The sequence below is a fragment of the Gouania willdenowi genome, chromosome 18 (assembly GCF_900634775.1).
Source record: "Gouania willdenowi chromosome 18, fGouWil2.1, whole genome shotgun sequence".
Lineage (NCBI taxonomy): Eukaryota > Metazoa > Chordata > Actinopteri > Blenniiformes > Gobiesocidae > Gouania > Gouania willdenowi.
The window spans coordinates 19166748-19192685 of NC_041061.1; the positions used below are offsets into that span (position 1 = coordinate 19166748).

General features: G+C 34.6%; 3 protein-coding genes and 1 long non-coding RNA gene across 7 annotated transcripts in view; 3 read left to right on the forward strand and 1 right to left on the reverse strand.

Moving 5' to 3' along the window:
• Positions 1-25938, forward strand: part of LOC114480636 (interferon-induced very large GTPase 1-like) — a 691281-nt gene that overhangs the window by 108525 nt on the left and 556818 nt on the right. The window lies entirely within an intron of this gene.
• The window catches only part of LOC114480647 (uncharacterized), a 122879-nt gene that overhangs the window by 36322 nt on the left and 60619 nt on the right, over positions 1-25938 (reverse strand). The gene's annotated exons all lie outside the window — the stretch shown is intronic.
• LOC114480637 (interferon-induced very large GTPase 1-like) overlaps positions 1-25938 on the forward strand; it is a 175055-nt gene that overhangs the window by 32770 nt on the left and 116347 nt on the right. The gene's annotated exons all lie outside the window — the stretch shown is intronic.
• On the forward strand, positions 1810-14076 carry LOC114480639 (up-regulator of cell proliferation-like). The gene is made up of 6 exons (XM_028474961.1): positions 1810-1835; positions 3758-3820; positions 7010-7076; positions 7168-7209; positions 8544-13840; positions 14000-14076. The coding sequence occupies exons 2-5, from the start codon at positions 3815-3817 to the stop codon at positions 13313-13315; spliced, it is 4887 nt and encodes a 1628-aa protein (XP_028330762.1). The 5' UTR covers positions 1810-1835; positions 3758-3814; the 3' UTR covers positions 13316-13840; positions 14000-14076.

A 25938-nucleotide genomic window follows, 5' to 3' on the forward strand; every position in this document is an offset into this window, starting at 1 on the left:
GAGAATCCAGTTCAGCCCAAAGGAAAACATGAGAAAACAACAAATAAAACGCCATAATATTTGCAAAACTTACAGTTTCACCATCATTATTTACATGATGACATTCACTTAATCACAATTAAAGAATTATCAATTTTATCCAAAATTCAACAATTATCCTTAAAATATTTACTGTGATTGTAGGTTCTGTTTTAGCCCATATAGATTTACGAAAAAAATATCTGCCCAATATAATTATCACATTCTGCATATGTTTTAATTTACTATTTACATTTTCTCCACAGTTTAATAGAGTTGCAGCCTTCTTATTTATCCTTATTTTGTCACTGCAGGTTTTTATTACATATATTTAACATCCATCAAAAACAGTCAAACACACAAACATTCACAGAAAAGGTGAGTTATTGATTCTGGAACAAGTTACAAAAGGCGTAATTTTAAATACAGGTTGGTTGGGTTTATATTATGAATAATTATCAATGTTTCTTTTTGTTTTTATTGTACAGACAGATTTTAGAGCAGGAGTCACCAACCTTTCTGATACTGTGAACTACTTTATAGATACTGAAAAATCTGAAGAACTACCAGCTTAGAAATTAACTTCCTTTTATTTTATTTTATTTAAAAATGTATCTCATACATTATATTATATATAACATACCACAACTCATACACCCAATCTGCTACACTTAAAAAAATTTGTTTCACTGAAAAAGAACATTTAAAGATGGTTTATTTAATACTAAAACTTGATCATGTGCAGCAGTATTTATGTAGTGGAGATAATGATGATAGCTCAGGATAGGCACTGGTTCTGTGTTGTGCACTAGGTTCACACCAGGGTGTCGGCCAGAACACCACTTAATGCCACTGTTCTAAAGTATGATGAAGAAAAGAGCAGAGAGAGGTTTCACACTCAACTTCTTCTTTACTTGGTTTGTGTGTGTGTGTGTGTGTGTGTGGTTTATATAAAGACAGAATAACAATATACATTTACAATAAGAATAACAAACATAAATTAACTTCATTTATGTAAAGTAACACTATCAACGTAATATAAAATATATATTCACGCAGAGAAAGTAATTCAATTGTTAATATCACATTTCTTGTCATTCACACTATTAACATATAAAACACAGAATTCACAGTTACTTAAACATACCAGTCTGATATTAAGTTACTGCTAACCATCTTTATGTAACATTTCCAGTTATAAAACATCTTTAACTGCAGAAACCCACAGGCTGCTTCCGTTGTGAAATACCCAGCATGACATTACATCCTGTCACTGAACCAACCCAACCAACCAGCAGCCTGATTAAACACACTTAATTCATACTAACAACTTAGAACTACTGCTCAAACATAACCCATACCAACACTACGTTATAATAGTACAAAGAAACATGCTTTCAATCAGACATGACACATGTAGAACTGACGCACAGAGCCAGGCCCACCACCATGAACGTACCAATCACACCACCATCACACAGGCTCGTGTCTTCATAATGTTCTAAATTTCTCAAATTTTCTCAAATTTATAACACAGTACTTATAAGCAAAGTGAAGTGAAAAATGTGTCTATTTTCATGAAAAACTGTACAGAAAAAAAAGCTTCTTTCTAAATAAATGAATAACTGTTTCCTGGAAATGATCACATTTCCTGTCTGGGTTCTGTAAAAGTGAAAGTTAGAGAAAAGCAGCAGCAGCTCACTGAGCGCTCCCATTGCTGTTGAGTTGCTGAGAAATACAGAGGAATGACTTTTTCCTCCAAAAACCACTTTCAACAAAATAACTATATATAACAATGAATGGATCTCCTTTACAAGGTGAGTATCTATAGCTGACCATGACTTTCAGCACAAAGTCTGCAGTCTTTGGTTTTTCTCAGGACAAAATATACAATTTTTCATTTTTAACTAATAATTGTAAGTTTGGAACATAACACGTTTTGGAGAGTAAGTATTAAAAGTTTTATCTATGTCACCTGATATGTCTAATGTAAGATGGTAGATGGACGTGGTTGTCTGTAGTGTTCTGTTATTCTTATTAAAGTAGGACTAGTGCCATTTTTCTTTTGTATTTAAGTCAATAGATAATAAATGTCAGTTAAAACTGTTCCAAACTTATTTTTTTGATTAGTAAACCATGTTTAGTGATTCTCTTTAACATTTGAGTTGAAAAAAAAAAAACTGACTTCCTCTCTTGGCACCCAGCCAAGGTGTGGCCCCTTAAGAGCTCTATACTGACTTCACCAAGTTTGTTTTTTACTTTTTAGTTTTCTGATAATAGTTCGTTGTTAATTAGTTTGTGTGTATATTAAACATTTGTAACCACTTACTCAGATATATTTGATTGGCTCAGGATAGATTTTTGTCTTTTTGATGCAAATCAGTTTAATCATAGTTTCAGTGATCCTGTCTATGGCAACAATACAGAAAATAAGTATCTTTATATAGGAACTACTGCCAACATGTTTTAGTACAGGCCACATACGCAATAGTTTGAGTTCAACTCAATCAAACAGCAAAAAAGTTGTGGTTTCCAAACAGGGGTACGCATACCCTTTGGGTACAGGAGCACATTGCAGAGAGTACTCGAAAAGATTTAACAATAATTTAAAAAAATCTGGAAATGTTCCGAGTTCCTTTTTAGGCTATTTTTTGGACAAGTTTACAACAAACTAACAGTACTATTGCTGTAAATGCCAATAAAATACTACATTTTCTTTTAAAACAGGATTATTTTATGACATAGAGGCCATTTTATCACACTTCTGACAATAGGAGACAATGACTAGCTACATTTCACATAGGAGACTGTATTAACTTAATATTGGAGTCATCTTATAAAAGTTGCATTGGTAGTTTTTTAAATACATTCCACTTTCAGTTCTACTCACCGCTGGTCCTATGAACCGAGTATGCTTACATACCTGGCCCCGCGGGCTTGGCCCCCTAATTAACTTATCTTTTTGAATAGTTTACCGTGTTTAGTCATTCTCATTAACATTACAATTACATTCTCAATTACTAAAGTTCAAATAAAATTAATCACAGTTACTGATCCTGAAATAAATAACCTAATAAAAGTTAATCTTTCTCTTGTGTTAGCTTTCTGTTAGCATCTCTTATGATAACTGGTCCTAAATCTGCTGTAAAATACACTAATAACATATATCTGTCATCTAACTTCTTTCCTATCTATTGGTTACCTTGTTAGGCTTCCTAATCAATGAAAATATAGATTTGAATATTTTTGGTTTGAGCCTTTTTTGTGTCAGTCTTCCCCTCAATTTCATTTTTTTCAAATGGTAAAATGTGGAAAACCTTGATATGAAGCATTTAAATTGTTAAGTACACATGTGTAGAACTGTACATAGAACTGTAACATGGTTCATCAGTTTTGTGTTAAATTATAATCAACAATTTTTATGGCAATTACAATTACAATGTCAGTTATCTGAACTCATTTACAATTTAATTACGATTACGACAGCTTTTTAAAATGACAATTACAATTATAATTACGGCCTAATTGTAATCAATTGTCAATTACACAGTTACACTTATAATTGACCCCAACCCTGAGTACGTTGGCCAAGTAGACTAATCGCACACTGAACATGAACAAATGGGGTTAGGAATGGTGAGATGAAAAAGATCAGGGGGTACACAAGACAAAATGTTGTAAACCACTACTTAATGAGATATGTAAGGTAGTAAAGGATTGCCTGTCTTTTTACTTTTAGAGAGAAGTTGACTGAGTAATCTGGATTGAAGGTGTGATGGCTGAAGCTTAGACAACTATGGAGGTTTGTTACAACACAGAAGATATTCACAAAACACACTTCTGTTCTAAAAACATATAACGTATTTTCTGGGGTATAGAGCGCACCGCTAGATTAGTCGCTTTCAAAGACAATTACAATTTTCCTGGAAAAAGCAAGTGCATAGTTTGCATTCTATTGGCTGAGGAAAGTGCCCTTCAAACAACTCAGCCAATCAGAACGTGCAGGTAGACAGATGGGCCACTCCCATGTCAGTTCTTCCTGTCAAGGCTTTTTTAAAATTAAAAAAATTAAAAATTGAAAGGGACAGAGCACATTGATGGACAAATGTAAAAATAACATATTGTAAATGTGCCAGAGTTAACAAAAATTGCTAATTTGCATCTTAGCCTTTTGGCACTTTCACACCAAACGCATCCAAAGCGTCAACAGCATCAGGTTTACATAGGCAATATATGGTGGACGCGCTTCTAGGGAGCGTCAGAAGTCCCGCGGCGCATACCGCTCCTCCCGCGGCGTGTTTTGAAGCTTTTCGCACGGCGCACGCTTTTGACATTTATCCGGCGCGGCCAACGCTGGAGTTGGGATTGTCTAACTTTTGGGGCATATCACGGCACATCGACCAATCAGGAGCGTTCCCCAACCGTGACGTAATCAGAATAATGACAAGAAAAGAAAAAAAAAAACACTAACGTCGGAGGTGGCGACAGATGGACAGGAGCTCTTCTGCTGGCATAGAGTTGTAGTTGGTGTCCTGGTAAGAGATGCGAGCGTCGATGCAGGTCAGCAGGTCATCATACTGGGCACGGGAGAGACGGGAGTAGCGCTGAAACCGACTCTCGCCCCAGCGCAGCCCTGGTGAATTCAGAAACGGCACAGAGGAGCAAATAAAGCCAAGCCACACTCTCGATACTGTAGAGCCGATGAACGGGGGTCGGAGGCGGCGTGTTCAGCAATTAACTCCAAACTTTTGTGGTGGCAAAATAAATAAATTATATTTACTCATAGATCTTACTCAATTTAATGCTTTAAGTTGAAACTTTCCATTCTCTCTTGTCTGTCTCTCTCAGAAAGGTCAGTTGGTATGGCAAGCCCTTTTAACATTTAATAAGTCTGGCGGACATGTAGCAATTTAGTTTTCACTAGTGGAAATTACATTTGAACATGTTCAAATGTAATTTTGACATGTTGAAATGTTAATTCAAGATATCTGTAAAGCCATTTTCACACGTAACAAATATATTTCAACATGTCAAAATGTCATTTCGACATGTAGAAACTGAATTACAGATATCTGCAATTACATTTTTACATGTAACAATTTAATTGCAGATATCTGCAATTGAATTACAACATGTGGAAATGCAGTTTCGGATATGTAAAATTACAATTACATGTAAAAATGTAATTGCAGATATCTGTAATTCAGTTTCTACATGTCGAAATGACATTTTGACATGTAGAAATATATTTGTTACGTGTGAAAATGGCTTTACAGATATCTTGAATTAACATTTCAACATGTCAAAATTACATTTGAACATGTTCAAATGTAATTTCCACTAGTGAAAACTAAATTGCTACATGTCCGCCAGACTTATTAAATGTTAAAAGGGCTTGCCATAAACTAACCTCCTCCCTTCCTCTCCCTTTCTATCTGTTGGGGTGGGTCTGTCGATCTGTGTAGAAATGTGTGTGAAAAAAAACTTTTAGTCACTCTTGCATCTTCTCCGGCTGGAGGAAGAACTCCTTTTGACCATCCTGCTTTGTACCATTTTTTTTTTTTTTTATTTAGTTTACAATAAATCATTTTTTACTTCTTCATCACCTCTTCAGTCTGGTTCTCATCAATTATCAGCGCAGAGCCTGTATCACAAGTTAAAGTCGAGGTAACCGTAAATGTACTTTATTCTCCAGTCACTACACTTCTCTATAGCCTCTAACATCACAGTGCACACACTGAGTCACACCAAAATACATCCGACCGGAAACACCACCTTCTCAACACAATGTTCCCACCATATCACAGTCACTGGGTGAATTATGAACGTAACTGATCGCCACAATATCATCCATTGTATGAACACCACCAGCAACAGAGAAGCCCCTCCCCTCGACGCGTTGGACGTGTGTCCCGAGCATCTTCGACGCTGATGACAAATGTCTGTATTCAATGAGCACAAGCGTCCAACTACGTACATGAGGCATGATTTTGATGTGAACGTACCATTAGAGTCTGGAGCTGCTATTGATCCTCCTGGAAAAACCTAATGTGGTGATTTGGCCACTTTATGCCTTATACTATTACAAACTGGCTGAGATATCTTACATTTGAAATCTCACTGTATCTTTTATTTCCTCCCTTCCTGCAGTAAACACATAACTATTTAACAGTATGATTTCTGCACGCAACAAAAATGTATTTTCTGGTAGTACGCATATATGCTCATAACCGATCTCAGTACGAGGTAAAATCAGTCCGTGACACCGGTGTTTACACGCAATCCTCAATCATTACACTTGGTTGATCACACTACCAAAGTCACGTAAAAAAAAAATCTGAATTAAAATCAATTTGTCTGAATAATTAATATTGAATAATGAATGCATTTATCTATGCATTTGATATGATTTTCCATCTTGTTTTAAATAAATGAAGCAGGTGATTAATTATAGCTGAAGTTAGTGTAGTGGCCATGTCCTAAAGATCTCATGTTCATCCATTCTAGTTCTCTTATAAGTGATGCTGATATAAATTCATTTAATGAATTATGAAAAAAATAGAAAATGTTATTTCTTTTCACTGTATTAATAGAAACCTGTATTACTATTCTAAAATATGTGATTGCAAATTGTACATCATTTTCTATGAGATTTGAAAAATAGATGGATAGAAAAGGTTTGTAACCACTGCCTTCATTGACAAGTGTAGATTCTGCTATTTTTGAAAAGGACGTGTTGTAAAGACTAATGTTGGAGATGTGCGCTCATCTTGAAATAATTCTACATTTTGAAGCAACCCTTACCTGTACTGAATAGAAATATTTTAGAACAATACACTGAAACAGGATTATCATAATTATATCTGATCTAAATCATATTTGATCTAAAGTGGGCCGGTCTGAGGTATGAAGCTCCTGGGCTGAAAATGAGACCTGTACGATGGAAAATACTGTATTTAGTTACAGAAAATAATTTCCTATTGTTCTACAGGGAATCCTGGATGTGGAAGAAGCAGCGGATCCTTCATTACCACAGCCTTCTCCCGCTAACACAGCTGGTACATGTAAACTTTATGTCATGCAGATGATGTTGGATCTGAAGTTATTAGAATGTTATGAACATCCAAACTAATACAGATTTATTCTCAGCTTTCAGCCCAAAAGTCAAGACTTCAGAAGACACGATGGACAGTGAGTTTTCATCTCTGTATTTGGATGCTGTTGCTGATACACACAAAAGTGAAGAAAGGCAAAGTATTCAGTTTGAAGACGCTACAGTGACTTTTGTCTGTTGCGGTTTGTTTCAATGGTTAAATGTAAACAAATAAAATAAAAACAATTTCAGCATTTTATGCAGCACTGCTGCAGTTTGCTGCTTTCAGAGAGTCCAAGAACATCAGAAAAAAAAGTCAAACAAAGGAGAAAACATGAGGTTGATGAGGAATTTAAAATGTTTAATGATGACTTCAGGAATATTTACATCTGTGCTCAGAAAAATGTGGTGAGAAGTCCCATGTGCCTGATGTGTTATGACACATGCATTTTAAATAAATAATAAAACATGTGAAGGCTTCATAACATGACCCACACTGATGTTGATTAACAATCTGTATAAAATAGTAATATTACAGATAAATGTCGGGCCCACCAGCCACAGCCTTCTGACAGTTTGACTCAGGGAACAATATAGTTTATTATAGTTGAGTGTTCATTATTGTGTGAAAAGAAACCATCAATTGAAGGACAACACAGCAATAATAACAAGTTATTATTAAGAATGTTCTGGTCAATCGTAGATTACAGAGTGGAGAAACAAGCTCCTATTACATGCTAAATATATGCTTTTTAATAAATCATGAAGCTCTATTCTACATTGATCTACTGTAGACATTATATATCATTATTATTAAACATCGGCTGCTATTGCACCTAATTGGATTATTAGTGATGATGAGGTCATGATAATTCTAATAAATCAGTTTTACGAATCAAAGGATCTTCACTGGTCTACAAAGACGAGTAAAGAAAATAGTTTACTAAACCTCTAGTATATGTATCTGTTAGAGCTGGAAGTTAAAATTCACAACATGTAAATTGAAAGCTTACGCCCACATATAAAGCCTTTCAATCAGAATCTAAAGTACTGTATTTATTCCAGTGGGAAATTACATGTGTTACAGAGGCTCAAGAATATTACAAATAAAAAGAATAAACACTAAACAAAGAAAGAAAGAAAGGAGGAAAAAATACATAATTAAGTAAAAGACGGTGAATTTGATAAGGATTAAATACAAGTGGACACATTACAGTAGAAAAAATAAAACAAGACAAACAATAATAAAAATACAATTATACAAGTTTACAAATATAATACAGATGTATGCAACAATACAAAGTTTATATCTTCTCTTTTCACGGCACCACCATTCACAGCACCATAATGAATAGACACTAATGGGTTGAGTTGGTGTATTTAAGTAAAAGAAACTTACATTAAGCCTCATGTATTTTTTTTTTGTCCTCAGAGAAAATCCTGAAGACCTTTTTGAAGGATCTTGGCTTGGAACGTCACAGCAAAGAGAAGCTGTCACTCAGCAAAATACTTCAAATTGATGAAAGGACATTTGATGAAGAACCAGACAAAAGTAAATCAGACCTTCTGTGGTACTTTATGAAAAAACTAATGATGGTTAATGTGACCGCAAGAAATTTGAAAACTATGAATGCATTAACACCAAACTGGGATGATGATACAGAAACCACTGAAATTGATTATGAAGACCTGCTTGAAAACTCTAATTCAGAAGACATGGTGAATCCTCTAGATGTGATCACTGCTCTCTTTCTGTGTTCTGATGGGTTTTTTCAGCAGGAAATGGCTCTAAAGATGTCAATGTGTCAGTTTTCTGTGCCTCTGCTGCTTCCCAGTTGTGACAGTCAACAGTGCACATTGATGCTGTGGGCTATGAGAGACATTGTAAAGCAGTATAGACCTGAAGCTCTTTCAGAGTCCAAGGGTTTCACTGAAGAAAGAATAGTCCTCTCTAATCTACCAATGGTCTCCTTTGTGAGACTGGGTGAGTGCTCCATGTCAAAGTCAGAGACCCTGAACAAGCTGCTGAGTAACTCACATCAGTACCACAACATCTTTGTTCACCACAACATGGAATGTGGTGATAGTCCACGAAGAATATCCAATGGGTTGACTGAAATTACTTGGTACCTTCCTTGTGGCAACAAAAACATTGATGTTTTCAGTCAACCAGTGGCAGTGGCTAACCTTCGTGGAGACATTGAATCTTTTGAGACACAATATGCATTTTTGTGTCAAACATCTGCAGCAGTTTTTGTTTTTCTTGACAAGTTAGATGCCAAATGTACCGGTAATCTACTGTCGACTCGAACTCACAAGGCCCAGATTTTTTTGGTGGGCAACAATACGAACAAACAGCTTGAGGTCAGCGCTCTGAAGGAAGTGTCCACAAAGTTAGGTCTGACTAAAAAAAACGTCATCATTCGGAATAAAGATGTAAATGATGTAGATTTTGTCAAACGTTTGAGGGCAGCAGTCAGTGAGGTGATTTCCAAGACAAAGAGAAAGATGAGTATTGAGCAGATGGCTGACGTTGCCCATGAACTGGGAATCTGGGTTGATGAAGACTCTCCTGAGTGTCAAACAGCAAAACAACATGCTGATGCCATCACTGCAGAGATTAAAGACCCTTTGACATTTAAAGTAGACCAGCTTCCATTACAAGGCCAAATATGGAAGGAACTGACAAGTCTAGAGAAAGAAGAGTTTCGCCTTCGAAAGCTTGGATCTGAAAACATAGAAAAGTATAAAAGTGATCTGAAGGAAAAAAAAGAAAAACTTCGAGAAAAACAAAACTCCTGTGACATGTCAAATACTTTGATGTGCTTTATCCAGGCATTAACTATGCAGAAAAAAGAAAGGAGCTACTTCCTGAAGTGGATGAGGATAAACCTTGATAATATGTCTCGCATTAAACTGTCTGGACTCAGGGAAATCTACAAAGAAAAATGGAAGAGTTCTGAGAACAAAGAGGAGATCAAACAACTTGACCAACAACTGACCAACAGTTCATTGGGGATTGAACACTTTTTTCGTGAAATGGGTCAAATCTATGAAGCTTCACGGTTCCGTTCAGAAACAGATCTATTCCGACAACAACTGAATAATTTACCTGAACTGTGTGCACAGTTGTTACTGGATGGATTTCCTCTTGAACTTGTGGATGGAGATGCATCCAACATACCCCTTCAATGGGTCAGTGATGTTCTCTCTCAGCTTAATAAAATGGTTTCTCCCAAGAACAAGATCCTGGTGGTCACAGTACTTGGAGTTCAGAGCACAGGAAAGTCCACTCTCCTTAACACCATGTTTGGAGTGCAGTTTGCAGTCAGCAGTGGTCGATGCACTCGAGGAGCCTTCATGTTGCTCATCAAAGTCCATGAAGAGTTTAAGACAAAGTTAGACTGTGACTTCATTGTGATCATTGACACTGAGGGCCTAAAGTCACCTGAGCTTGCACAACTAGACAATAGCTATGAACATGACAATGAGCTTGCAACACTTGTTGTGGGGCTGAGTAATTTAACTATTGTAAACATTGCAATGGAGAATTTAACTGAAATGAAGGACATCCTTCAAATAGTGGTGCATGCATTTCTCAGGATGAAGGAGGTGGGAAAGAAGCCAAAATGTCACTTTGTTCACCAGAATGTGTCTGATGTGTCAGCCCATGAGAAGAACTTACGAGACCGAAAACTGCTTCTACAACAGCTGAATGAGATGACCCAGGCAGCAGCTAGAATGGAAAAGAAAGAAGAATACAAAAGCTTCACTGATGTGATGGAGTACAATCCAGACACTGGGAACTGCTACATTCCTGGACTCTGGAATGGAAACCCACCAATGGCACCAGTCAATGCCGGGTACAGTGAAGCTGTATATGAGCTAAAGAAAAACATCATTCAACTCCTTGCAAAGTGCAATTCGTCTGATAATGAAATCAGTGACTTCAAAGAGTGGATGAGAAGCTTGTGGAATGCAGTAAAGCATGAAAACTTCATATTTAGCTTCAGAAACAGCCTTGTAGCCGACGCCTACATGAGACTTTGTACAGAGTTCAACAAATGGGAATGGGAGTTCAAAAAGGAAATGTACATCTGGGGCACAAATGCAGAGACCAAAATATCCAACTTTGGAAATGTAGATTCAGAAGGCCAAACATCTGGGATGAATGAATTACTATCAAGATTAAAAACTGAAGCGATCACAGTGCTTTGCAAATGGGAGGAAAAACTTCTGGAGAACCTAACACAGTACTTCACTCAAACTGAAGGTCATGTCCACCTGGTGGAAGGACATAGAGCAGAATTTGAAAACAGTGCAAAGAGTCTTCGACGGGAATTGGAAAACTCTGTCCTTTATCAGCTCTCAGCAGCAGCAGAGATTAGACAGGGAATGGTGGAAATTAACCAGATTAAGGAAAATCATACCAAAGAAATTGAAAAAGCAGTGAGTGCACTGATTGATGAATGTCGAAAGACAAAACACCAAATGACTGATCAACAACTGGACAAAGAATTTGACAAGATGTGGAAAGAAACTCTGGAAAAATTTACCTATTCTGAACAAAAACCCATAGATGTTTTTAACAAGGTATTCCATTGCCTCAGAACCAATCTGTCAAACAAAGGGAGCCATGCAAATGAACTGCTGGGTCAGAAAAGACTTCAAGATTGTGGGAGGGAACCATTCATATGCAAACCTGAAGGAACTTTCAGGAAAATAACACATAAAGTAAACACATGGCTCAACGTACAGGACCATATATCAGCTTTACAACAGAGAGCAGACAGCATTATTGAAGTTTGCACAATGTCTATAAATGAGAAAATGGCCAAAAAAAGTGACTACCACGATGCTTACGTTCAGGAGATATTGAACATCATTGATGAACGTCTACAAAATGACAAAGAAGTTAAGACAGACATTGAGTTTGAAGTTAATCTGAAACAGTACATCTGTGGATTTGCAGCCAGAACATTTCAGGGTTTGCATCAGAGTTTTCTTCAAACCAATGATCCATACAAATGTTTGAAGAAAAACAAGAAAAAGTTTTGTGCGGATTTCAAAGATGTCTTTCATGAACGGGACCAGTGTCAGAAGAAGGCTGAAGAGTTTGCAATTCAGTGTCTGAAGCCTGCTGTGGAAGATCGTGTCAATCGCGTACTGGGCCTCAATATCACTGATGAGATGCTGAAATGTCAGGAGTTTAGCACACGAATCAACTTTCAGTATTCAATTTTACTGGATTTGCTTTCAAAGAAAGATTTTACACACTATTATAACTACACCATGTGTTATGACAGCTATACAAAAACCTGGATTCTCCAACAAATAGAGAAACATTTCTCAAGCAGTTCCAAACTTTCTGAATTTGAGGAGCGAGTTCTTACAACAAGCATCAACAACATCGATGATGCCATTCAAAAGTCCTTAAAGGAAAAAAAAGAAAACTTGAAGTCATTTGTTGAAGATATGTGTCATGAACTTGCAGCTAAACTAGTAATTTCCCAAGATGCTCTTGGTGCTTTTATGATCCTGAACAATGCAAACCGGAAGCAATTTGCAGATTCACTCACAAAGTGTTTGAAGGACATAAAACAAGATTTGAAGGTCAAGTTCCAAAACACAAACATCCAAACTAAGTTAAAGAATCTTCACATGAAGCCCCAGAATGAGCTTTTCACCAGAGTGATTGGATGTGGTAAACAGTGTCCGTTCTGTGCAACACCCTGTGATGCAGGAGGAAAAGCTCACACTGAACACTGGGCATCTTTGCATCGGCCACAAGGTCTGGGTAGATGCAGATGGATTGTCACAGAGAAACTTATCACTAACATCTGCTCTTCTTTGGTGATCAGTGATGGAAGATTTAGTTGCCATCAAACAAATGGCCAATATCACCCTTACAAGGATTACAAGGAGATTTTCCCAGACTGGAAAATTTCTCCTGATGTGAGTCTGGAGGCATCAGACTACTGGAAATATGTCATGACAAAGTACAATCAAGACTTTGCTACAAAATATAATGCAGAGCCTGCTGAAATACCAAAATCCTGGTATAATATTTCATACAAACAGGCAGAAGAAAGTCTTAAAGAGTCATTTAGACTCAAGGATCCAGATTTACAACCACAAAGAAACACCACGCCAAGACAAGGTATCTTTCCTCGAAGACCACTAAATTTTGATAAAAGGTTTTAGCAGTTCAACTAATAAACTCTGCTTTTGAGGTTCCATCATCAACCTTTCTACAAGGTGTGATCTGAGTTCTACCACTTTAAGGTGTGTGCTCTGTTTGAATGTCTGGTTTGATAAACAAAGCAGTTACAGATTTTCAAAATGACAAATTTGTTTGTAGATCCTGCCCAATGACGTAATCGGTTACTAATCTAATTGTACTCTAAAAGCTTTCCCTCACAAGAAGCAGAGCACTAGTAAAAATGTACAACAGTGAATTTTCCTTGTTACAACTGTTCCTCTCAAATAGTGCCACAACCTTTTCAAAAAGAAGTCTTGATTTGAAATTCAACTAATTAGTTGTTGTTATCTTTGATTCATACTTTTTTATTCAAAGGCAAAGTGTATGAAAATGTCTTTATTTTGTTCATTTTTATTGTGCAATCAGCACTCTTGGTTCCAATGTTATACATCCTATGTTTTAATAATCTGCATTATAATCAATCCTAATGCTCATAAATAAAAACTGAAGGGGGATTTATTCCTGCTGTTGTTGGAGTTGGTGTTTAATGTTTGCATCTTTTAGTGTAACTTCACTATAATCAGCATGTGGATTATTAATTATCTATTCAATAAAGTATATCTGCATTATTTTTTGTTCCTTTTTTAAAATTGTCATTACCAATGTAAATGTTAGACGTGGCAGAGTTTAAAACGTAATAGTAGCTGTCGTAATTGTTCAGGCTTATTTAAAAATAGAGATTAATTTACTGCAGCACAGTGAGGCTTGAACAAATAGTACAATTACATTTAAATTATCATTAGTGGTATACATCAAGTTAAAGCTGTATCTTTATACATGACTAAAAATATATATTTAATGATTAGGATGGAGCACATTGCAAAACAACTTTGTTCCTTTTATTAGACTTTTAACAGTCAAATGTAATGGATGAGAAATAGTAGCTACATAGTAACATAATACCTGTAATGAAGCTTTCTTCCACTAGGTGGTGTAACTGTCGTCAACGTAAATAAGTTGTTTTGAAGCAAACAGATCAGTTCAGAAATAATATAATAAATAAATCATGTGATCAATGATGGTAGAGAGCAGTCAGAGCCAGCAGAGGGCATCAGAAACCAGCTCTATATGTTGCTTCCTTTGCAGTTTTTTATCCATCCACAACATCTGATGGAGGACAAAAACTTATCTTAGAAATGTGATTAGATTTTCAGTTTGGTGCAGATAGAAAAAGCTGCTGTCATTGAAATGGATGGTAAACCTGTAAATAACTATAAAATCACTTGAGAATTGAATAGATTTTGAGTTAAACTTCATATTTATGCATTTACTGTATATAATAACAGATGTAAATATTTGAACAGGCTCTTGTAATAACCATTATAAATGTTTGTACTTCTTGTTTTAGTGCTGAGATTCTGTTATTGATAAACTAGTTTTACACCTGAAATACCCAGTGTACACCAGGCACTGCAGTCAGTCCTTTATGGAGATTAAGCCTCTTTCTATCATTAGCTTTATTTTCTCCCTAAAATGACAAACTTACATTGAATAAACTGATTCATATTATTTTGATTCCTCTTTTCATCAGTTGTGTCAAACATCTGGACAATTCAGCGAGCAGGTAAAAAAAAAAACAATCACAGAAAACAGTAAATGTGCAAATATTTACACACGTAACATACATTTTTAATTTGTTAATCTCACTAATGTTTAATTAGTAAGAGTTAAAAACATAACTACAGTAGATGTAGAAAATCATCATTAATGCATAAAACCCAACCTAAAGACACTGCTTGAAAATGGTAAATCTACCTTTTGTTTTTAAATTCACACACTGGTTCTAACATGAATTAAGAAGTTCATAAACCCTATTACCAATGTACTGCATTGTATGTATTTATTTTTTATTTTTTATAATTCTTCTATGTAAAAATGTCATACATTTACAGGGCAGGACATAAATTGTTCATTAATCGCTCTCATTTAAACTCATAAGGTGAGTCAGTTTATGTGGTCAGGATTTTACCACTAATTTAAAAGCATTTAAAGTGAAATAATTCCTAGATCTTCACAAAGTGTTTAAATTATAAATTAAAAATACACTGTTCAGATTCAGATACCAGTGATTATATGTTTTGTTGGTTTGTTGATCCCATGTGATCTGTAAGTTATAATGTAAACAACCACTTTCATAATTCATATTCATTCAAAGTTAGTTCAATCAATGGGGATGTTATCAGAATGTTATTATAATAACACTCTGATAATAATAATAATAATAATATCAACATATATGTTATTACTATTGTTGTCATTTTTTTGGCTATGGAGGCATGATTTTACTGGTTCAGCTCACTTGATGTGTGTGTGTTGGTCATGAACTAAATGACTTTGTCACTCCTAATCTCAGTTAATTGTCCACAACTGCAAAGAGTTTTTTTCTTAATAAAAAACTAATACCTCACAACCTCAATATGTATGAAGAAGGTAAATCTTCAATCTTTGAACAGATTTTGTAATACAAATTGTAGGGATGGGAATTGATAACAATTTTACAATTCCTATTCCATTATCAATATTGCTTATCAATTCAATTCCTTACCGATTCTCTTATCAATTCTCATTGGGAGAGGGAAATAAATAATGCAAATGGATTTGTTTGCTTTAACTCTATTATATTATCTTTGTTTCTTTAATTTCCTGCAGTTTCTCTTTTAATCCACCAGGTATAGATTGTTTTCACTGAATAATAATAAATACAAAAGTGCAATATAAAATTGATGAATTATTATTATTATTATTGCAATATATGACACCTTTTGGCTATGAACATTTCAGAATATTTACAGTGCTCCTTTTGAACTTGAACAATTGATCCAAAATGAATTCAGACATAAAATAAATAATTATTCTGTAAAAAAGAACATATGAACCAAAAGTACAGCTGCACTTATGTATTTAAACGGTAAAGCTTTAGTTCAGCCTTTGTTTACATTTTTATAAATGGACCTTCAGAGACGCCGTCCCCGTTGTTATGTGATAACATCACATAACAAATGTAGATACATGTGATTAAATATTTTATATGTAGTACTATAAACAAGCAGGTTTTCAGTTTAAACTGTTTTTTGTAATATATTCTAAAGAAAACTATTGGGCTCACTCTCACATTGGGGTGTCTGTAACCCCTAAACTAAATGACAATGACACTCATGATCTAACTCACTCATTCATGAGGTAAATATTTTATGTTGAGGGACTCTGATTTTATTAAAACCTGAATCTGTATAAAGAAGATACAGAAAGTAAATAAACTGAGTTTTTTCAGTTTCATTATGATGCTTTAAAAAGGAAAGTAATGTACAACAAAACAAAGACCTCACATTCATCATTATGCTGTCAGCATGATACTCACTGAGTTTTTGTAGAGCTGAACAAACAACAACTGTCAAAGACAACTATAAAAAATGTATCATCAAACACACAATCCTTTGCAGAATTAAATATGGCAGAATACAGAGTCTTTAAGTGCTAGTAAGGCTCATAATTAAAATGCTATAAAATGAATATGGTGCATAACACAGTGCTTTGTTCAGCACATATATTTTTAACAGGAACATTTAGAAACTTTTAGGCCAAACTTGTAAAAATGGTGGAGGATCACTTTGTTTCTCAGAACTGAGTAAAATAATGACCTTATTGAAGAAACTCTCATTCTCTCAGCCACAGCCTTTATGCAGAGCCAGTGGTAGTACCAGCCTGATGGTAGCAGGGAGAAGTTTATTATGTACTGAGTTGTAAAACCATTCGATTTTACACGTTACACTGCACTATTTTCAAAATGCATCAGATTTTTATGATGCAGTGAAAAGAATCTGATTGTATTATGTTGTATTGTATTGGTTTATTTGAAAGGGGACAGTGCAATTTCATATAACCTATGAACAAACATGGTTAAAAAAGCCAGAATTAGCCAGGAGGCTATTTTTCATCTGTAGTCCCCTGGCCAAGATGTAAAAAGGCAATAAAATACAAGCATGACAATACATGTACAAGTCAATAACAACAATGACAGTACCAATACATCAATATATATGATGTAAAAGCTAATGTTGCATTACCTTAAGTTTACTGAAAAAGATAAAGATAGTGGCTATGGTTTTACAAAACAAAACAATTGTGCAATCACATATTTTAGAACTGTAATAATAAAGTAATATTAATTAATGATAAAGACAAAAACAAGTCAAAAAGCCAAGAACATTCTAACACACTGACAAAGTCGCAATGTTCAATGTAAAATAATTTCTAAATCTTGAAAAAGTTTTTTAATCATGTAGTAAAATACTTTATTGTTCAGATTTAAATACCTGTGATTTAATGTTTTGTAGATCCACTAGGATCTGTACTGTCATCGAGCACCTTTTCATTAATTATTTTTATTGTTTATTAAATGTTAAGATAGTTTTATAAATGGGATTTCTAACCACAATGTATTTTCAATTATTTGCACTAAAACAAAATGTCATTAATAATAGGTTATTAAGCCCTGACTTTACTGGTTCGGCCCATTTAATAACAATGAACTAAAATTACTTTTACATCCTTGATGTCAATCAATCATCCACAACTTAAAGAGTGTATTATTTTCATTAATTCCTCACAACCTCAATCTGTATAAAGAAAATACAAAATGTAAATTAATAATTTTTTAGAATTGCTTTCAGTTTCAGTCTGAGGCCAAATATTAAGGAAAAAGAATGTACAACAAAACAAAGACCTCACCTTCAGCATCATTCTGTCAGCAGTCACTCCCTCACTGTGTTTTTATAGAGCTGAACAAACAACAACTGACAAAGACAACTATGATAATTGCAAACAAGGCTGTAACTTTGCAAAATAAGGTAAAAACATATCAAATTAATCCAAACAAAGACAAATAATTTAGTTTGTGATAATAAAACACATTTTGCATCAATATGTTGGAGCAAATACAGCACAATGACAGCAGCACCAACCTGAAATGTGAGGACCTCTTTTCACAAAAACAGGCTTTCTATGAGTCCCTGATATAAGTGAACTAAAGTCAAAAGGCTTAGCTTGATGTTTCTGTAGATACTGCAAAAGACTGAGTAGAAATACATTTAATACAGAAACTGGGAATGTTGTTTCCTCTAATTCTGTAGTTCAAAGTTATAAAAACAGAATAAAGGACCTGAGGAGAAATAAGTAACAAACCGGAATGAGATTTAGACATCTAGCAAGATCTATAGATAGCAAGCAATCAGAATAATAAATACATCAATAAAACCAATAGATTTCACTACAATGGCTCTCAAAATGAAGAAATTACAGCAAAGTTGAAACAACACCAGACAAGATACATACATTGATCAAAAACAATGAGTCAAAAACAATAATTATACTAACATAAGATATAAATATGTATATGAATATACATGAAAATATAAACATACAGGTATTTACAAGTATAGTCAATGTACAAACTGCGGTCTGAACGCTAACCGGGCCAAATCAAGGAGATAAAATGATCAGTTGTTCTTCATCTAGTCCAACAGTTTACGATAAAAAAGCAGCCATGCTTTGCTCAACCTGTTCATGGTGGTATTTTTTGAAGATCGTTTTGACATTTTCATAGTTCCTGGAGATGTAATCTGTCCATACACAGAGACAATATAAAAACAACTAACTTTTAGTTGATTGAGGTGAAGCATGAAATCCAGAAAACTCTATTGAAACCCAATGAGGCCTAGAGACTAGTTATTGACAGAGAGAAAGATGTCATCATTACAGGCTTAAAGATAAAACCCAGGAGTTACGCGAGTGACGAAGAAACAAAATCAATTAAACAATAGGTCATTGACTACTTGGAGTCGAAGGACATTGTGTTGAACCCTGACAACATCAATTCCTGCCAACACCTTCCAAAGCGTAATGACAACAGAGCCGTAAAAATCACCTTCACAAATGAGAAATTCAAAGGAGAACTACTGAGGCAAGGCAAGAAACTGAAGGAAACGAATGTATTTATGAATGAAAACTTGACAAAACAAAACGCAAGCATCGCATGGAAGGCACGCCAAATAAAAAAAGGAGGAAAAATTCTAAAGACGTGGACAAGAAACTGCAGGATTTATATCACACCACTGGGAGAAGAGAACGGAAAACCAATCTTCATCAAAACGATGGAAGATTTGGGAAAATACGAAGGATCCACCTAAACAACAACATTACTGATGGTAATCATGGATATGGACCCAAATCTATATAAACACTGGAAACAAGACTCAGACTGTGCTTATTTTACGGACGCTGAATTCAATGTGGAAACCAAGAGTAAAAAAGTTCTGTCACTTATTCATTTCAATTGTCGTAGTATGTATGCAAATTTTGAACACATTAAGGATTACATTAAAACCTTGTACAAGTTTGAAATAATAGCACTGTCAGAAACTTGGTTAAATGAACAGAAAGGTATGAACTTTACGATAAAGGGATATAAATTTGTCTGTAAGAACAGATTATATAAACCAGGTGGTAGGGTAGCATCATACATAAAAGATAACAATGAAATGGAGATACTAGAATCGATGAGTACAACTGTGGAAGGAGTAATGAAATGTCTAACAGTAAAAATAACGAGACCAAAGGGAGAGAACATATTAATCTGTTGTTTGTATCGAGCTCCCGATTGCAAAATAGACATATTTAATGAGAACCTAACCAAAATAATAGAAAAGGCTAAACACAAGAGCATATTGATCTGTGGAGACTTCAATATAAACATTCTAAATCCCTTAAAAAACACACGCATCGAAGACTTTATTAACTACATGTACACAAATGGACTAAAACCCCTTATAACGAAACCAACTAGAATCAATAAACACAGCTCAACACTGATAGATAACATTTTCACAAACATACAAAATTCAGATCTAACCAATGGAATATTAATAAATGACATCTCCGACCATCTAGCAATATTTACAATATTTAATACTAACAACAACATCCACCCAGAAACACACGGCTCAATAACATACAAAAGACTGGAAGGAGAAAAACAGCTAGAAAACTTTAAACAACAAATAAGAACAGAAACTTGGAAGGAGGTTACCACAAAACAAGATGTGAACAGTGCATATGACACATTCACAGACATAATAACTACAATATATGATAAATGCTGCCCTTTGAAACAAATAACAATCAAACGTAAGACAAACACAATACCCTGGATTAATAAAATATTAGCAAACGCATGCAAATAAAAATACATTATATAAAAAATATCTTAAAGATAAAACATTGAAAACAGAACTACGATACAAAAAATACAGTAACAAAGTCAACACTCTCCTAAGAGAAAAAAAAGAGAATATTATGAAAAACAATTAAAATAAAATAAAAACAAAAATCAAAAACTTTGGGAAATTATAAACTTCATAACTATGCATAAAAGCAAAGAGGAAGCCACAGACCACTTTATAATAAACAACTTAAAGGAATACAATAAGAAAAAAATCGCAGAAGAACTTAATCATTTCTTCATAAATATTGGAATGGAGACTGGGAGAGGGATCTATCAACATCCAACACTTAAATGGAACCATTTTGACAATGAGAATACAGAGAATGATAAGTATTTAACACTCGAAGAAGTAACGGAAGCAGAGGTGAAAGCAATCATTACAAAATGTAATTCAAAAAAATTCAGAGACATTAATAATCTAACTATGAGTCTACTAAAAACTATAACAGCTGAAATAACCCCACCACTAACATATATCAGCAATCTCTCATTCAAAAATGGTATTTTCCCAGACCAAATGAAAATCGCAAAAATCAGACCACAAGAGTGTAGACAAACGAGATTTCACCAGTTATCAACCTATTTCAATATTACCGCAATTATCAAAAATTCTAGAAAAACTGTTCATGAAAAGGCTGGACAAATTCATCGAAGAGAATAATATATTACATGAAGGCCAATATGGGTTCAGAAAAGGACGTTTAACAGCAATGGCTATAACTGACATCACGGAAAAAATAAGAGATGCACTAGAAAATAATTTATTTGTATTCGGCATTTTTTGGGACCTTAAAAAAGCATTTGACACAATAAACCATGGCATTCTGGAAGAAAAACTTCAAAACTACGGCATTAGGCACAACGCCCTAAACTGGATTAAAAGTTATATGAAAAATAGGAGACAATATGTTGACTTCGAACAAAACAAATCACTATGCCAAACCATACAATGTGGTGTACCACAGGGTTCGATTTTAGGGCCAAAACTGTTCATTCTATATATACTGTAAACGACATTTTCAAAGTCTCAAATTGCCCTCAAACTAACCGCTGTTTGCAGACGACAACCATCCTATGTTCAGGTAAAGACATTAAAACTCTAATAGAAACGACGAATGAGAAACTATCAAAAATCCAAACATGGCTCAATGTAAATAAACTAGCCCTAAACGTCAGCAAAACCAAATTCATCAGTTTTGGAAATAAAAAAATAACAGAAAACATTAGACTGAAACAAGACATGGACATAATTGAACAAGTAAAAGATTATAGAGCACGAGGAGTGTGGATGGATGAGAAACTGACCTGGAAAAAGTACATGTAAGTAGTTAAAAACAAATTTGCCAAAAGCAGCTACATCCTATGGAAATTGCAACAAATACTACATACCAAATCACTTAAGACAATCTATTCTTCCCTTATTGGGTCACATTTAAATTACTGCTCAGAAATCTGGGGAAACACCTACAAAACGTATCTTGAACCTTTATTTAAACTTAAAAAAAAGCAATTAGAATTCTATATAAAGCACCACACAACGCGCACACAAATGAACTATTTGAAAAAGCCAAATACCTAAAACTGCAAGAAATAATACAATATAACACAAATTCTAGCATTTAGGGCATCTCTTAAAACACTCCCATATCAAATACAAAAACGTTTCATATACAAACAAACTGCTTATGAACTAAGACATAGTAATGTCTTTATACAAGAAAGGGTTAAATCTAACATTGGAAAATACAGGACTGTCAACAGCTGGAATAACCTTGATGCAGAGACAAAACAGGCTGCAAACTTGACTAGACATATAGAAAAAACTCGGAACACATTCTTACAAGAATACGTGATCAACACATCAATGAGATGGAATTTAACTACTGGTCAATGAACACAATTGAATCAATCTTCACGAACAGAAGATCACAACAACACGAGCCAGCGTGTCCAAAAGACACATTCCCAACAGCACAAAAAAAAAAAAAAAAAAAAAAAAAAAAATTGTAATTGTGCTCAGAAGAACCTAAGACGATTTGACCAGAGAGACAAGCTTTGATGTAAATTTTCTGTGTTCAAAACAGGGGACGGGACCTAGATAAGCAAACTGCTTCTCTCGTCTCCTTTTTCGGCATGTACAAAAAAAAAAAAAAAAAAATAGGAATAACAAAACTTCTGTGAATGCAACCATGTCGGAAATAAACTGAATAAATAAATAAAAATCAATTAAAACCTGTATAAAGAAGATACAGAAAGTAAATAAACTGAGTTCTTTCAGTTTCATTATGATGCTTCAAAAAGGAAAGGAATGCATAACAAAACAAATACCTCACATTCATCATTATGCTGTCAGCAGTCACTCCCTCACTGAGTTTTTATAGAGCTAAACAAACAACAACTGTCAAAGACAACAAAAAAATGTGTCATCAAACACACAATCCTTTGAGGAATTAAATATGGCAGAATACAGAGTCTTTAAGTTCTATTAAGGCTCATAAATAAAAGGCTATAAAATGAATATGGTGCATAACACAGTGCTTTGTTCAGCACATATATTTTTAACAGGAACATTTAGAAACTTTTAGGCCAAACTTGTAAAAATGGTGGAGGATCACTTTGTTTCTCAGAACTGAGTAAACTAATGACCTTATTGAAGAAACTCTCATTCTCTCAGCCACAGCCTTTATGCAGAGCCAGTGGTAGTACCAGCCTGATGGTAGCAGGGAGAAGTTTATTATGTACTGAGTTGTAAAACCATTATTTTTTTTTTATTTATTTATTTATTTATTTAGTTTATTTCCGACATGGTTACATTCACTTTTTTTTTTTTTTTTTTTCCTTTTCCTTTTTTTGTACATGCCGAAAAAGGAGACGAGAGAAGCAGTTTGCTTATCCGGGTCCCGTCCCCTGTTTTACCATCGCAGATTTACATGGGTTTACATGTCTCTCTGGTCAAAACATTCTTGATTTCTTCTGAACGTCCATCTGTAGTCAGTGTTGTCCTCTCTATCTTTGTTTTTGTTGGCCTTGTTCCCTGCCAGACGTTGTTAGCATTCCTCCTGTTCAAGAATAGTTCCTCTTTCGAAGGTGTTTGGAAGGTTCTTCCCTTTTCATCCACAATGTCACCTTGTTTTGTCTCTACATCAAGGGTAATCCAGCTGTTGTTAGTTCTATTGGCAGTGTTGTATTTTCCACTGTCTGATGATGGGATCAGATCCAACTTGTATAAACACATCACCACATCCCAGTTCACAAGCAAAGTAGTATTTTAATGTAATATATCTTAGTTCATAAGCGTGTTTCTAACTGCTGTTGTTAGTTTTATTGGCAGTGTTGTATTTTCCACTGTTAGATTTAACTTGTATAAACACATTATTATATCTTAGTTCATAAGCAAGGTAGTAATTTCATTGTATATAAAAAAAATCGTGTTTCTAACTGCACATATGACAATAAACACTTTGAATTTAAATTTAATGTAATCCTTAATCACCCCACCACCTAGCAATTAAAATGAATAAATGACAGACCTTTTTTACTCTTGGTTTCCACATTTAATTCGGTCTCCATAAAATAATCACAGTCTGAGTTTTGTTTCCAGTGTTTATATAGATCTGGGTCCATATCCATGATTACCATCAGTAATGTTGTTGTTTAGGTGGATCCTTCGTATTTTCCCAGGTTGTCCATCATTTTGATGAGAACTGGTTTTCCGTCCTCTTCTTCCAGGATGTAAATCCTGCAGTTTTTTGACCACGTCTTCAAAATCTTTCCTTCTTTTTTTATTTGGCGTGCTTTCCATGCAATGCTTGCATTTTGTTTCGTCAGGTTTTCATTGATGTACACCTTCGTTCCCTTGAGTTTGTTTCCTTGCTTGATTATTTCTCCTTTGAATTTTATATTCGTGAAGGTTATTTTTAGATTTTACACGTTACACTGCACATTTTTCAAAATGCATCAGATTTTTATGATGCAGTGAAAAGAATCAATATCTATATATCTATATACATCAATATATATGATGTAAAAGCTAATGTTTCATTACCTTAAGTTTACTGAAAAAGATAACGATAGTTGTTATGGTTTTACAAAACCAAACAAAACAATTGTGCAATCACATATTTTAGTACTGTAATAATAAAGTAATATTAATTAATGATAAAGACAAAAACAACTCAAAAAGCCAAGAACATTCTAACACACTGACAGTCACAATATTCAGTGTAAAATAATTTCTAAATCTTGAAAAAATGTTTTAATCATGTAGTAAAATGTATTTTATTGTTTATTAAATGTTTAGATAGTTCTATAAATGCGATTTCTACCAACAATGTATTTTCAATTATTTTCACTAAAACAAAATGTCATTAATAATAGGTTGTTAAGCCCTGACTTTACTGGTTCGGCCCATTTAATAACAATTAACTAAAATTACTTCAATCATCCACAACTAACAAGCTTCGGTCGCCTCCACATACAGTAAGACAATTCCAGCTGTAGATGGCCTCATGCGGGCTGAATCCCGTGCGTCATGGCGCACAGAGAGTATTGGTAACACCAGAGTGTGCCGCTGCTCTGCGCTACTGCCACCCTTTCGGCTTACCTGACGCACGGTGTGCCTATGGGAACCATCACATCCAGGATGGTGATCACGGGTTTATGATGTTACACGTTACAACCTGAAACATAAGTCGGACAAGATCAGGAACCTTTTCTATTTAGTTTTGGAGTGATGGTGATGAGCTGCTGTTTGTTTTTGTTTTGTGCCGTCATGTTATTTGGTTAGAGGACATAAATACTGTGTTAACTGTATGATTGTTTTGATGATTGAAGTAAAGCAAAACACAAAACCCTTATGTACTGTACTGTATATTAGCCTGGGATCAATAAATCTTCTAATCTATTGTGGTATTATTTGTTGGTGTTTGTTGTGTCAGAATTTACTAGCACCTCCTATAAACAATCCGCCCCCCCATGGACCCCCGGTAATAAATCTCTGGAGCTGCCACTGAGGAGACTTAGCTCTCTCTGATCATTTCTGTGTTTCTTTTTATTTTTATTTAGAGACTGCAACATATGCTCCTCCTATTTCTGTGTTTTAAGAAAATGTAGATAAATGACAACATCTGCACAGTTTATGGAAGCCATAGCAATCACACTAACCTAAAGAGCTGGGACAGTTGATAAACTTGATGATAAAGTTGATGAGTTTGATATAAAAGTCTGTAATGTCAAAGATACGTTGGCTCCAATCAAAACTAAGAAAAATCAGAAAACACCTTGAAG